The 16749-nt window shown below is 38.5% G+C and overlaps 1 protein-coding gene and 1 long non-coding RNA gene across 2 annotated transcripts in view; both read right to left on the bottom strand.

The window, feature by feature from the left end:
* Nucleotides 1-3872: 3872 nt before the first annotated feature.
* Nucleotides 3873-5230, bottom strand: LOC122343170. The gene is made up of 2 exons (XR_006250690.1): nucleotides 5196-5230; nucleotides 3873-4374 (listed from the first exon to the last, which is right to left on the bottom strand). It is a non-coding gene; the product is annotated as an uncharacterized LOC122343170 (long non-coding RNA).
* A 10120-nt stretch (nucleotides 5231-15350) lies between these two features.
* Nucleotides 15351-16749, bottom strand: part of ckap2l (cytoskeleton associated protein 2-like) — an 11086-nt gene continuing 9687 nt past the window's right edge. Inside the window, exons 8-9 of the mRNA XM_043237272.1 lie at nucleotides 16524-16677; nucleotides 15351-15833 (exon numbers count right to left, since the gene is read on the bottom strand). Coding sequence (XP_043093207.1) covers nucleotides 15614-15833; nucleotides 16524-16677 — 374 coding nt within the window. The 3' untranslated portion in view covers nucleotides 15351-15613. The remainder of the gene's footprint in view (nucleotides 15834-16523; nucleotides 16678-16749) is intronic.

A 16749-nucleotide genomic window follows, 5' to 3' on the forward strand; every position in this document is an offset into this window, starting at 1 on the left:
GACCGCGAATCTCGTAGATATCTCTCAGACGTATTAATTTTTTTCCATTCAGTCCACATTCATATAAAAAGTACTGCATCCAGAATAAAAGTGTGTGTTTACATATCTATGTGTATTGTGTTTGTTTATATCTATACATAAATACAAACACATTCAGTATATATATATATATATTTTAAATATTTATATGTATATACATTTATATATATATAAAATATTTAATTTTCTTATATATAAATGCGTCTGTTGTCCTCATTTGGATAAAAGTAAAGTCTGCTAAATATGTAATAATAATGCAATTTTATTGTCAATAATAATTTTAATAATATTTTGAGAGATTTTTTTTGTATTTTCTGTTTTCATTTGAAGTTTAGCTTTAATATTAATAATTTTGTTTTGTGTTTTGTCACCATTTTTCTCATTTCGTTTTAAATTTTGTAGCAAATCAAGATGAAAATGTCATATATATATATATAGATGGATATATATATATATAGATAAAATATATATATATAAATAGATAACAAAAAAAAAAAAAAATATATATATATATATATATATATATATATATAAATAGCTATAAAAAAATCTAAAATAAATTATTTATATATATATATATATATATATATATATATATATATATATATATATATATATATATATATTTTATAAAACCCTAACTGAAAAAAAATCTAAATAAATAAAAATATAATATATATATACATTCTAGTGATAAATGCATTGATGAGAAGGTGCTCGAGAAAGTCCGAATGAACCGCCTCTGAACCGATGCTGACTGAAGGCTCTGCTCTTATCTCTGGGTTTCTTCTACTTCTGTCCTCCAGGACAAAACTCAAAGCACCTCTTACTTGAGGCTGTTTGCAAGAGAAGCGCCTCTTATAGTGTTTCTCATCAGGGTTCGAGCAGTTAAACAGTGACCGTGGATGTTGAGGACAGAGAAAACCCTGTCATCATTTACTCGTGTCGCTCCAAACCTGACGTTACTTCTTCTGTGGAACATCTAAAGAATATATTCTGGAGAGAGCCGAACTGTTTCAGTCGTCATTGACTTCTGCTCTATTTTCTGCTTAAGTCAGAAGGTACCAAACAGAAGAAAAGCAACTGGATTTCAAATTAAATCTTGGGACGCTGTCAGGTTGCGCAAGATGAGGAATAATGTGTATCTTGGAAAATGTAAGCAGGTTTTGGAAGTGACATGGGACTATTTTGGCCTGAAAGAAGAATGCGTTTGTCTGAGTTTATTCATGAGTCTGAGTAAGTGTGCTCAGAACCTGCAGTGCTACACGAAATCATCAGGAAAGAGGAGTGTTTTTAGCGTCTGATGCTCTAAGAATGACAAACAACGCTCATAGCATTCCATCCTGTGCTCATGAATGGGTGCCGTCAGAACGAAGGTGTATTTCTTGTATCTTCTCCAGATGTTCACTGGACGACCGAGAGCTGTGGATTACTTGTGATGTTTTCAACAGCTGTTTGGGTTCTCATTCTGAATTCTCATTCTCATTCTCAATCTATTGGGGAGCAAGTGAAGCTAAATGTCTTCAAATCTGCTCTGATGAAAAACAGACTCTACATCTACATCTTGGACGTCCTGAAGGCGAGTATATTTTCAGCAAATGTTCATTTTTGCTGAACTGTTCCTCCTCCGTTTATTGCATTATTTTGCCATCAGGTGTCTTCTACATATTATACTACAGTATCTAGCAACGGTGGTTGTATATATTAAATAAAACAGTTTTTATGATTTTGTTAAGGAATTTATCAGTTATTTATTATTATATTTGAAGGTGTCCTTGTTACAGTGTAATTATATATTTATGTACTTTTATGGTTAGGATTCTTTTAGGATTTAAGGTTACTTGCATTTAATTATGCATAATGCACTGTTATTATAATAGTAAATACATGTGAATGTATTCCATAAGATACATAAAACCTACTATATTTGAAGTTTTTCTAAATGCTATTCAGTTGCATCCAAAATAAATGTGTGTGTGTGTGCACTCTGTATATTAAACACACACACACACACAGTAGGATATTTTGAAAATATTTGCATGCATTTGCAAGGATATATTTATATTGATGTAAGTTATAGATAAATATATTTAATATAGAAACATAACAAATGCAATAATACATGTTTTAAACAAAAACTTTGCATGCAATGAATCATCTGACAGCACTAGATTATGAGTATATGTGATATATATATATATATATATATATATATATATATATATATATATATATATATATATATATATATATATATATATGTTTCTTGTAAATGTTTCGCTTGATCTTTAACAGTTTTTTCTTGAGTACTTCTGCTCAGTCTCAATGGGATTCTCCGGAGGAATAAAGAAGGCTCTTGAAGGAAGCAGTAGTTTAGAAGAGAAGGATATCTGTTTCCACTCCCAGCTGAATCTGTAAAGAGATCCTCCGTCTCGCTTTACAGCGCTCCTCCTGGTTCTCGTGTCTTGTGTGAAGTCCTTCTGCATCAGCGCTGAGAGTTAAACCCTGTGACCCTCATCTGACGTGATTCATAATCAGTCACACACACACACACACACACACACACGCGCTCGCGCTCGCTAAGCTTCACTGATGACAGTTCAAGGGTATGTGTAATGGCACGGCTGGCAGAGTGTCTCTGATTCAGGAGATTATTTCACATTCTCTGCCACGCATTCTGCTGCTGATGATGATGATGATGATGATGATGATGATGAAGAGGATAAGATGCAAACAGCTGTCAGACAGACCTCTCAGTCCACTAATCCTCACACCTCTCCATTCACCAGGCAGACCCGCTTAACCGGTTACAATAACTAGTATCACTAGTCAATCAGACCCCAGAAACACGGACCACAAAACCAGACATAAAGGTTCAGTTGTTGAAATTGAGATTCGTGCATCATCTGCAATAAGCTCCAAAGGGTTTGTTAGACTGAGATGCAACTTTTTAAAATCTGAGGGAGCAAAAAAAAGTTTTATTAATATATGTCATGTATTTACGGTTGCAGGGTCATATCTGTGCACACTTGCCATGAAGACAGACGTGAAACACACTCTCCTGACCCAGAAACACACACTCGGTGAGATCCTGCGTGCTTCGATGGAGTCCCGGCGCTTTAGAAGAGTCTCCAGAACCTTTTCAGGCCGAGGTCTCACTAGTTTCTGAAGTTCTGTGGATCTTTCAGGTCCTCTTGAAGTGATTTCTTGAGTGTGTCTGGAGAAATCTCAGGTGTGATAAACCAGTGCTGTGTTTACTTGTGTTATATTTGATTAATATTTAAATTAGTCTGATGATTAGAAACATTAAAGTGTGACAAACATGCAAAAAATTAAAAATCAGGATGGGGTCCAACACTTTTTTCCACCATATATATATATACAGTATAAATATATGCTTTGTACTCTTTCTGTCGTTCAAAACAAACACAGTATTTTTAAAACTGCCATATCATTTATCAGTTTTTTAAAGAATTGCTTAAAGTCTGCAAATTCTTTTTGTCGCTCATTCACAACAATCCCAAACACTGGAAAATACGTGTTTATTTGTAAGTGAGTAACATAGTGAAATATCAGCAACGTATGAATCATATCAGATATTAATCCTCATTTATAAGTGGCTTTGGATAGAAGCGCCTGCTAAGGATTAAAGGTAAATGTGTGCTAGACAGAATATACATATTTTACTTAGTCGATGCATGATACAAAATTAGGTGTGCATCTATTCAATCAAAAAAGAAGTAAACGTCATTTATATATATGAATAATAATGCGTGCGAATAAAAAGATTCATAGTCGACCAGTAAATCAAGACGCTACGCAGCAGAACAGACTTCTTATTTCAGCTTCACAGTTTTTATATAATGCAGTTAAATACATTGATATGTCTGCGGATCATGTTACTAGAAATAGGATGCATGTTAGATTTAGCACACTCTAGTACTCTACACTACACTGATGAAGTCTTCGTTCAGCAGCAGAGGTCAGGCTTGTCTCAAAAACACACACCTCTCCTCTGTGCTAGACTAGTGTGTGAACCTTATTTCATGATCCAAGTTCTTCCAATTTAAAAACACATTTAGCATAGTGCTTAGCGGACGCTCTCCAAAGTAAGGGTTCATAAATTCAAAAAAACGCTTTTTGTTTAAATGCTTCCGTAAAGAACCTTTCTGTCTGACAAAACTTTTTTTTGTGGCGAAAGAAGGTTCTTCGGCCGAAAACGGTTCTTCTATGGCATCCTTAAAACGCACGCAAACAAACGGAAGAAATGGCTTGAACGCTCAAAGACGAAGAAACCTTCAGCTCCTCACTGACGTCTTCATCCTCTTGCTTTTCCTGAGAAAGAAAGATTCGTTTCAGTTCATCGCCAGTCTCTTCTTCTTATCTTTGGACAGACGTTCATCCTTCAAAGCTTGACTGTCCTCCTTCAGGTCCTGCTACACGTTTTGCTGCGAGACCTCGTTGATGATAAAACTTGTCTTTGATGTTTCACAACAAACACTTACTGAACCGAAGGACCGTATCACATATACGTTTTGACTAACTATTAATAAGCAGAAAGGGTACAAGTGTTATCTGTATTCTAAAGAGTTACCGCTTTAAATCTGACGTTTAGTTGTTAGTAGAGTCTTTAAAGCGGACTAGCGAAATATAAAGTCAAAATGGTACAAAACGGAAAATCAATGTGATTATATTAGCTGTAATGTTTAAAGGTCCCATATTGTCAAATATGCAATTTCCTTTTTTTTTCATGATAAGTGAGGTCAAGGGGTTATGCAACTTCCCTATAAAGATGTGTCCGCCCACCGACTACTATATCTACTATATCTACATGCTATAATTAATCACAACAGTGCATATATAACTACACACGATTTGATACAAATCCTCAGTTTTGCTCACAGAGCATTATTTCAATAAAAAGTGTGCCTTCAGCTAATGCTAATGGAAGCAAAACATTGGCTTGTCCTGAGAAAGAAGCTGTAAAAATATACTTGGCAACGTAGTACATTCTATTAAAGGTCCCATATTTTATATATGTATATATATATATTGTTGAGGACATCAACATTTAAAATAAAACTCCCGAAAGGTGCACAATATGGGACCTTTAATGGAATGGATTACGTTGCAATGTATGTTTTTCTGGAGTTCACCTGTCGTTGCAGAGCTGAGCTTCACAGGACGATTCTCGCAGCATGAAGACCTTCGCTTGAAGCCGCTTCTTCAAAGGACATTTGCCTCGTTCTCTTGGTTTTATCTGTTATGTTTTATCAATGCAACAGAAGGATAATTAGATGGCGCAGTGTATGTGTAGAGCCGGCAGACACAATACTCCTCTGGCGGACGTTACCTCTTTCTTCTTCTGGGTAATGGATCCTGAAATGAGGAAACCTCTCCTCCGTGATGCTCACTCTTCCCGTCTCTTCCACACACAGGTACTTCTTGGGCTTGGCCACCGATTCCAGACTCCTCCAGTCTCCAGAAATCTTCCGCTGCGCCCCACTGAAACAAGAAGGTCTCATCGAAGGTGATCGGCTCCTCTTTGGTTAAAACCTCATGCGTGAAAGACAGCAGGCCTGATCGCACAGACATACAAATAATAAAAGCAGGAGAACGCATGTGACACTCTGTCTGATAAGCGATCCGTTTGCGGTAAGTTACTGTACTGTACCTCAACTTTGTCCTCTTTGCCGTGAGTAACAACAGGGAAAACAGACTTCTTATTTTCCACCTCAAAGCCAAAAGCCATGCATACATTCCCATTATACTTATATTATACACATCGTGACTGAGTAAGAAAAGACAATAATATTGCTTCAGGTATTATGTAAACAAGGAACGGTTGGAAACACAAAATCAATACTGTACTGATCACATGGTACGGCCAGATAACACCAAGTTCAGACCTTTACTTGAGTTTCCAGGTTTGATCTCCTGTTCGTGCTGAGCAACCAGCTGATGAGAACGCTTGGATCTCCGATGCCTTGAACGCCCACAAACTTTCCGTTGACGGTCGACAATTTTCCGACTTTCATGTTTGGAAAGCTAGACACAGACACCAAAAGACGGACAGGTCACAACATGGAGATACACGTTTGCACGCTGGAATATCTTCCATGCACTTTTTCCACGTCCGTTGCACTAGTGATTCAAACAGCTTAATGCATCGTTTATACATATTCTTCTCAGTTTCTGCTTATGGTGTGCATTTATTACATAATCCATCTGTATGGAGTGTCCGTATATCACGCTGAAAACATGTCAAAGTCTGTCAGTTACGTATGTGCAGTGCTGGCTCATATGTTTAGATATTTCTTGTACATTTGTAACATATCGCAGTCCCTGTATATCAAGCCCTTACTGCTTATCGCATGTTTAGCTAGATGCTAGCTGAATTTCGTCGCCTTGTATCTCACATGTGCAACGACAATAAAAGTTGAATCAAATCTAACCTCGTCTAAATGTAGACTAACAGCTGAGGATGAAAAAATGGCACAAAAATAATCTGCTGAGGTTTAATCATCAGACGCTATTATCATAATCTAACTAATTGGAAACAAAACATTAATTAAAAGTCATTGCACCAAATGTTTTTTCGCCTCATTTTTGGTTCTTTGTCAGCGATGCCTTTGGCTTGTTTAGTTCAGGACACTTAGAACATGATATAGTGTATATAGAGTTTATAATTGCCCTCTTGCCCCACTGACCCAGTTTTCCTGTAGACACAACCTTTATTGTATAAAGTGCCAGATGAATGAATCTGACTTGGGCAGCGACCCTTCAGAGTGTGTATCCAACCTTAATCAAACACATCTTGAAGATACCGTCAGGTGTGTCTGAATAGAGTCGGAGCAAGTTACCCAGCCCTGCCCTAAACAGGATATGAACCATATAATAATGAAAGGGATAAGTGACAGGAAGGAAACTGCTCCTGATATGCTTGCACTCATCCAAAGAAGCTCTGGCCTGTTGTTGTGAAATGTTTTGCAAGCAGACGTAAAGATTCCCTGAGAAGATTACGGGATAAAAACACCCCTGTGGACGTCTACAGATGCGTCGCTCTTCTCCCGTTCATCACGAAAACACTTCAAGCGTCATCTGCTCTTGCTCAGACGCTTAACTGAGAGTCGCTGAAGCTCTGCGATATACAAAAAGCCGATTCTAAGTCAGTGGTATCATCTGCTCCCGGGGGTTCCTCAGGGTTCAGTGCTTGGACCGCTGCTTTTCTCCAGAAACACTACATTACTGCCTTTCTATTCTGAAGACATGACGGCTCGTCACGGCAAAGACTCCAACTCTACAGCATCCAGCTAGAGTCATAGCCAGCGATCTTCTCAAGCTCCGGTAGGACTCTTTAATGGCCTTCATTTCATCTAATCTTTATTCTCACTGGTAGTCGCCGTAATTCCAACGCAAAGAGCAACTTTCCAACAAAACATTCAAGCTGTGTTCATTTTCACAGCAAATTTAAGTTCAGTTTTAGTCATAGTCTTCTTAGTTTTAGTAATATTTTAGTCGACTACATTTACAGTAAATTTCGTTAGCTAAAATTGAGTAGTAAACCTATAGTGGGTTTAAAAGGGGTTTGCGTCATGTGGGCCGGAGTGAAAGAACCCTCTCCGCTGATTGGTCAGACAAACATTAAAACACAATAAAAGTTTCTACTACATCTGATATCTTCCTCTTCTTTAAACAGCCGTATTAACGAATGGCTTGACACAAACCCTACCGAGATGAGCCCAGACAGAACTTTATTAATTAACTTATATAAATATTAATTTACATCACACCTGCATCGTTAGCACACCACCTTTACGTTAAATCTAACCTGTTTTGATGTGATGTTCAGACGGTTAGATACAAGCATAAGTAGTTCTTTTTATGGATATTCAAGGAACTATAGCTACATGCTACAGAAGATCTAAAGTTGTGAAGCTATTCAGGTCCTTCGAAGACCAGACTGCAGCAATAAACCACGTGTGCTGGTTTTAACTGCTGGGCCGGACCATCATGAGCAATCAAACCTCTAGAAAACCCAGGAGCCCATCATGCATGAGTCACTGATGCTTCAGAAACCAGAGCCCAAAGCATTCACCTGCATCCTTCTTATTTCCCACAGAATAGAGAGACAGACAGAAGAGTGCTTAAAGAATCTCAGACGGGGCATGAATGCTTTTAGATTAACCTAAACCTAAACCTGCATTTAATAAGAAATTGGTCACTCTCGTCATTATACATCCCTGTCATTATACTGTACAGTGCTTTGATGCAACCTGTGTTGTTAAAAGCGCTATATAAATAAAAATGATTGATTGATTGATTGATAGATTCTTAACAACGTTATGAAGTACTGAACACAGAAATAGCGAATGATTAAAAACAACAAAAACCTTAATCTTGAATCGATCTACTCAATCCCTCGCTGCTCTAAAGCAGGTCTCAAACCTTTTTAAGATGAATCTCTTAATCTAGTCCTCATTCGTAGGTCGCTTTGAAGTTGAATCTAAAGAGTGAATGCGCTAAATGAATAAAAACGCGTGAAAATACCTGTTTTGGGGGATGATCCGCGGTTCGTCCTCGAGCTCCTCCACCGGTTCTCTGATCTCGGGATCTCGGGAGTATTTATAGGAAGAACGGGAGCCGCGGGCACGCGCTTACCGGAACCCGCGCTGTCTCCGGTACCGGGAGGGAGAGGGAGAGAAGAGAGGGAGAGAAGAGAGGAGGAGAGAAGAGAGGAGGAGAGAAGAGAGGAGGAGAGAAGGAACGCCTCCGGAGTCCTGAACCAAAGTTCCCAGGAGTATCATATGCACGTTTCCTATCGACAACACGATTTTATTTGTATTTGGCGGACTATTTATAAGCATTTGAATTATTTTTTTTTATTATCAGAAGCCAATTTTGATCAATATCGATATCTGAACAGGGTCTATTATAAACTTTTTCAAAGCAATAAAACTATTCATTGAATTGGAATAAGAGAGGAGTATTAACAGGAAATTACATAAGGGCATAAAAATAGCATTTTGAGGCGGAAAAGGTATTACTTAAACTGTACGGTATTAAGGTTTGTAACAATACACAGACATTTAGTTACTTAACTTCTCGTAATGTGCTTTAGAACTTATTACTACTTTAACACACAGCGAGGACATTATTTCAGTTAAATAGTTCATAACTGTATCTGAAAAGCTGTAACACACACACACACACACACACACACACACACATACAGACAGACACACACAGACAGACACACACACACACACACACACACACACACACACACACACACACACACACACACACACACACACACACACACACACACACACACACACACACACACACACACACACACACACACACACACACACACACACAGACAGACATACACACAGACACACACACACACACACACACACACACACACACACACACACACACACACACACACACACACACACACACACACACACACACACACACACACACACACACACACACACACACACACACACACACACACACACACACACAGACACACACACACACACACACACACACACACACACACACACACACACACACACACACAGACACACACACACACACACAGACACACACACACACACACACACACACACACACACACACACAGGTTAAGCAGTCTGTCCTCATCAACTGACTGTAATTTAATAAAAGACATTTTCCCAACAAACAGCTTCAGAAAATAATGGTGTAATACATAGTAAAGATTCAGAGCTGTGTAATAAACCCAGATTCATCTCAGGACAGGAAGTGCCTCCACCTGAACGGACACGGATCACAAACCTGTTTTCAATCAGAGGACTTCTGTACTTGACTTTTAATTAAGACTCATCTCATCTTTAGTTTTGTCGTGGGAGCGTGATTTTATATCATGACCTCCATTTATCACGAAGGAACGGCTTTCTTCTCATGGCCATGAGTTTATTGCATAAACGTGTTCATATTTTGTATAATTATTAATAATTATTATATATATATATATTAATAATTATTACTTTAACAATTAAATTCAAACTTCCAGTCAGCATAAACAAAGTTTTATTGGCTTGTCAAAAAGGATGTAGCTTAAAGAGATTGAAATGAAGGAAAAAACTAATATACGACTCTAATAACAGGGCAACGATGAAGATGATAATATACAAATATTATGAAGTTAATAGACACCGCAGCTGGCATGATTATGAGATGTTTTCTTATAGGCATATTTTATTTTATGTAACATTTATTCATGATAAACGTAATGCGGATGCCGTTTACATCTTGATAGAATCCTTTATACTAAAAATAGAAAATAAATGTAAAAAAAAAAAGTGTAATCAATTTCTATTATAACTACTATAATAATTCCTTAATTCACAATAAAACAACGAATCCGTCTGATAATCCGGTTGCTATGGTTACGCAGGTTTGTATATCATCCCGCCTTTAAAGAGTATTAAAGCACACTCGGTCGTGAGCGGCACGTTAGAAATATAACACTGTTAAACTCTAAACACGTGAATAAATAAAATCAGTGCATTAATATTAGCCTAAACACAGGGTTTTATTGAATACATTTGTACTGTATTTGTCCTGAAATCCCCAAAAGAACACACAGTGATGATAACATACTTAAAAAGCCCAGTATAATGTTGTAGAGCGACCGCAGCACACTTTTAATGAATGCAGTATAGTAGAGTATAGTACAGAGTATTAATACAGCAGCCTTTGTTATCAGTCAAGGGATTTCTAAGTGGACTATTTGCACCAGATGTAGCCGTCAAGACAAATACTGACTACAAGTTGAGTCATAATAAAGTGAAATGACGCGGGGAATAAGTATTGAACACTTTATTTAATACTTTGTAGAAAAGCCTAGATAGTTTCTAGACGCCTCTGGAGTGATTCTGACCCATCCTTCCTCACAAACGCTCTTTAAATCTTGAAGGTTCCTTGGGCCTCTTTGATCTTCAGGTCTCTCCATTTAGGAGCGGGTCATTCAAGAGACTTGATGTTCTTCTAAACCACTTCATCGTTTCCTTGGCCGTTTGGGATCATCGTCTTGCTGAAATGTCCACCTTCTTTTCATGTTCAGCTTTCTGGTAGATGGCAGCAGATTTTCCTCCAGAACGTCATGGTGCATTTCTCCATTCATCCTGCCTTCAAGAATATGAAGTCGGCCGAGTCTCCTCGCTGAAGATCAGCCTTAAACGTAACTGCTGGTGTGGTTCTTCAATCTTTCTTTCATCTGACCATACTACAGTCTCCCAATAATCCACAGGCTTCTCCAAACGCTGTTTCTGAACTTTAACCGAGCCTCACCATGCGTTTTGTTCAGCGTTGGAGTCTTGCGTGGCGAGCGTGCATGGACCAGTGCACTGCTTAGTTTTCTTTGAAGGTCTTCCTGAAGTTCTGCCCGATTGGTTCTCGGCTCTTGGAGAACTCTCCTGATTATTCTTTGGACTCCTCGGACAGGATCTTCTGTGGAGCACCTGATGGTTGCCGGTTGGTGGTGAACTGATGCTCTTTTCATGTCCAGATAATGCCCCCCCGAAGCTCACAGGAACATTCAGCGTTCAGGAAACACACCTAGAACCTTCCCATCAGAACAATAAGGGTGCTATATGAACCAAAAGTTGATTACATTAACATCAAGTTGATTTTCCCTTAGAAAGATCCTTAAATCCTTGTGAAAATTACGTGTTATGTTAATAAATGTATTTACAAGAATTTATTTACATAATCATTAGTTATTTCTGTGCATCATATCATTGTACTCTTCTACTTTATACTGTACAGTGCTTTGATGCAACCTGTGTTGTTAAAAGCGCTATAGAATTAAATGATTGATTGATTGATTGATTTTTAATTACTTTTATCATTTATTTTGATCGTTATATTTTTATGAAGCATTTTTATTGTTTAGTCATTCATTATGTTCCCATGTTTGTTTTATATTTATCCTTGCTTATGTATTTTCAGTGTTGTCTCGTGAACTGTTTTGTCTGTATGAATAGAGATAAGGGGAATGTTTATGGAAACTCAAGAGTTTACGGGATGTTGAACTTGTTCTGATCAGACCACGTGGAAACATTGAGACGATGCTCCGCGACATCCACAACGTAAAATCATTCATATTATATCTTGTGTTTTTACTGTTCACTCCTCTCTCTCTAATAAATATTTTAATTGTTGTACTCACCCTCAGGAGTTCAGTGGACGCTCTGTAGTGAATGGGTGCCGTCAAAATAATGTTCTTAAAAAGCTGCAGCTGTTGTCTTCTTCGAATGTTAACGGCCGGGCTGGAGTTCTTCGTGATGTTTTTATCAGCTCTTAAAAAGACTCATTTCAACGGCACCCATTCACCACTGATGGGAGAGACACGACATTTCTGATGAACAAACCTCGAGATTTCGAAAGGCTTGCCCTGAGGGTAAGTTGCTTTTTATCTTTTGCTCAACCATTCCTTTCAATACCAAGGGAGCAAAATCTCACCCGTGAGAAAATGGATAAAAAAAAAAACCTTGTGAGAAACCAGACTGGAGCCAGTTCTCATTTTGCTGTGAATCACCGGTGAAGAAATACACATCAGCATAGCAGTGAAAGCTAACACCATGACTCCTGATAATATCTCCCAGAGGTAACATGTAAAGGTTGAAAAGTAACGGTCCTAGCACTGAGCCTTGAGGAACTCCATATTTCACTTTTGATCGATATGATACCTCCTCATTTAATGCCACAAACTGATAGCGGTCAGATAGATATGATGTAAACCATGCTAAGGCGCTTCCTCTAATGCCAACATAGTTTTCTAGTCTATCCAAGAGAATGTTGTGATGGATAGTATCGAATGCTGCGCTAAGATCTAATAGCACTAATAACGAGATAAAACCACGATCAGATGATAGAAGCAGGTCATTAGTAACTCTAATGAGAGCAGTCTCAGTACTATGGTACGGTCTAAAAACCTGATTGGAAATCCTCACAGACACCATTTTTTCTAAAAGGAATACAGTTGTGAGGATACTACCTTTTCTAGTATCTTTGACAGAGAAGGGAGATTAGAGATTGGTCTGTAATTTACTAAGTCTTTGGGATCAAGGTTTTGGGAACATATCCTAATGACAATGATGAATTAATAATGTTCAAAATAGGATCTATGACTTCTGGAAGCAGATCTTTTAATAGTTTAGATGGAATAGGGTCTAACATACATGTTGCTGGTTTAGATGATTTAACAAGTTTGTACAAGTCTTCTTCTCCTATAATAGAGAAAGAGTGTAATTGTTCCTCAGGAGATCTAAAGCTCATTATCTGATGTGAAACTGTAGTTGACGGCTGCTTAGTTACAGCTTTATCTCTGATGGTATCAATCTTAGAAGTAAAGAAGTTCATGAACTCATTGGGGAATATTAGCACCTGTTGACGCTTTATTTTACATTCATTTAGTCACTGTATCGATTAAATACGGGGCATTATGTTCGTTTTCTCTTTGATAATGTTATTGTATCCTAAAACTAAAATATTGACAAGCGACGAATTTCTTCAGACAGATTCTTTGCCGGTGGAGGAAGAAACTATTAAATCAGCTATAAACCCAACGGGTGGTCTAAACTCAGATCGTATCAAGCACAGAATTAAGATTGAAAACAGCTTTTGTTTTTACGGTGTTTTACTGTAACGCAGGACGTGGTGCTTTTCACCTCGTTGCAAAACATTTCATCACCGAGACAAAAACTTCACTTGAACCTGGAATACCGTAAATCATTGGGACACTACCGTGAAGAAGGATAGAAAGGAACTGAGGCGTACTGAAGAAAAGCGGTTCTCTTTAGACTGTTCTTTTCTGCTACAAAAGATTTACGTGGATGTGCTGCGAAACACAGGGGTTTTATACGAGATGAAGACGGGACAGAAAACAGCACATCCAGTGCGAGAAGAAGACTTTATTTTCATGTTTTAATGAAGAGACCTTTTGGAAGAAAGCAGTTCTTCATTTTTGCAACTTTGCAGTGTTTCTGTTTGGTTTTACAGAATAAGCGTGATTGCGCTCCTCCTCCTGATTGCTCTTTCGTTATGTGGTTTTCTCTTGGACTTTTATGTCACTTCCTGTCTCCCGTGGCGTCTGCTGTCAGCTTGCATTCAGCCCTAATGTTTCTTTAGTTCTCATTAGTCGTTGAATGCAATGCTCGTCTGTTTGGCTTTCCATGAAACGTCTGCACAGATCCGAGCTCTGCCCGCTTTCTCCACGATATTAGTTTTTCACGCCGTGTCTCTTTGACTAGTCCATCTTTGAAAATACTTAAGTACTGTTAAAATCAGACGCTCTAATACTTGTACTCGAGTTGTTTTGATGACTAACTTGTAGTGGAGTAATCTTATCCGTACTTTCACTGAAGTATTGTTTTAGGTGCTCTTTACAACTCTGCATTTTCATCATCGTCACAGATGCTGTAGGAGATGAACTTGATCCTGAAACACATGTATTGCAGTAATACAGACGAGCAATGCTCACTTCTGTTTGCCGTTCTTGTCGTGGCATGCTGTGATTCCTTGCACCTTTCATGCAAGCTCAAACGTCTGTCAAGGGTTACTCAATGAAGTGCAAATAAGCAAAAGAAATGCAATGACGTTGCAGCATGTAAGCTGACCCGTCCTCATCGTGTTTTTAAATCCTCAGGCATTTCTGAAACCACATTCACTGGAAAGACAACTTTATACGGCGGTTTTTATTGACAAAAAGTTTCCATAAAACACATGCAACTGTTTCTGGCTGATTATTAAAATGAGTTTTTATTATTTTAAATGTAACAATATTATCATTTCAATGATCTGTTCTGGGTTTTGTGGTTTAGTTATTTTTGACCAAATAAATGCAGCCTTGTTCAGAAAACAAAACATCTACAAAAGACGTTGTATATCACCTTCCTGTAGATATGGCCGCTCTATCGCAAGACGAAATATGTTCTGAAGAATGTTTTGCTCAAAAAAACCCCACTTTTGTGATCTAAAGGAGTGAATAAATGACACTAGATTGTCTTGTTTGGTTAAAATGTGCCTTTATATGATCAGTTTACTCGAAACGGACCAAATGTCTTGTGACTAAAGACTAAATGTTCTCCCAGAAACATTCAAGATATTCCGTACCTTAAAAAAAAAGTACTTCCTGTTTTGAGCAGACTGACTCCCATTCCCCAAACACACATTTAATAAAGTAAACCTCGAATCAACGTTTCAAAGATGCAGATGAAGTCGTACTAAAAACAAAGCTCACGACATGATTCCTAAAAAGAGTGTTTAATTAGAACAAATTACAGCAACATTATATATAGTCTACTCCATGAGCTATAGCTGAAGTTATGAAGATCATGTAGAGGTTTTTGGCGACACACAAGCATCATGTTATCTGTACACACCGGAGATGAAAATATGAACCGGTCAGCCCATATCTGACCAGCTGGACCTGAAATCTACTGACAGGGTGATGAACATCATCACGTTTCCTCCTCGTCTGGATAAACCAGCGTGACGTGAACGCGGTCCGTCAGCGCTTCGTTCTCGCGGTACACGCGTACACGGGTGAGCTCTGACCTTTGACCTCACGCTCCAGCTCACAGACGGAGCTGACGCAGGGCTCGTGTTCCTGAAGAGCCGAGGGATAACGGCGAGCGCTGGTCTGGATCCGAACCGAGCGGCGCACCGGGGTGAAGAACCGGAGCTGATGACCGTCCACTCGTCCGGATCCTCGCTGACTCCTCTTCCCTCTGAAAACAACAACACGACCATCAGAGAACTGAACCTGACCTCAGCGTTCAACTTTACACTGAAGCTAGACTGAAGAAAACCTCGAGAAATGAAAGGATATTTACAATCAAACACAGTAAAGAGGACACTTCATCAGCATGTGTTTCTGTATTTAAATTTGGCGTGAAGAAAAAGAAAAGGTCTTTAACACGGTGTGGTCAGCAGGAGAGCGCGCAGCGAGCATGAGGTGAAGTAAACGCTTTCATCATCTCAGAACGGAATAAACAATATCTTTACAGGCAGACAGGACGAAAACCACACACATTAAAGACGAGGACCGACGATTACACGGGTAATAAACAATCAATTATTTATAATCATTTCCATGCAACAGAATCAGATATAACCTTTTAAAAAATAATAGTTTAAATAATGTATAATCCCACAAAGCTCTTATTATCGGAGCGTGACGTCAGGAGAGGGAAGCGCGGGCTGTATTACAGTATGTTACCGTACAGGAGCGAGTACACTACATAGAAAAGTCCTGTCTGTGTGTTATTTGAGAGGATTTGAGCTTGAAGTAGACTTCTCTACGAACAGAAGAGCTTTCATTGAGTCTCTCATACAGACTATGTTCTGACGTTTCTCTCTGGAGCAAAATATGCATCTAATTAGTTTTGAGAGCCCTAGTAAGTGTGCAGGTGTCTCACCCCGGGGTGTCTGTGATCTTGTACTTGACGACAGACGAGTCTCCCCTCGCTCCTGAGATCAGGGCACTGATGGGTTTTGGGGTACACACGACCCCTTCATCATCATCCTCCTCTTCATCACACGCTCCAGGCTCTTCAGGCGTCAGAGACGAACCTGGTTTATTAAACACATTGTGAGATTTCTTTATTATTATTATTAACCTGATTATCTGTATATGTTTTCAAA

This window comes from Puntigrus tetrazona, chromosome 4 (assembly GCF_018831695.1).
Source record: "Puntigrus tetrazona isolate hp1 chromosome 4, ASM1883169v1, whole genome shotgun sequence".
Lineage (NCBI taxonomy): Eukaryota > Metazoa > Chordata > Actinopteri > Cypriniformes > Cyprinidae > Puntigrus > Puntigrus tetrazona.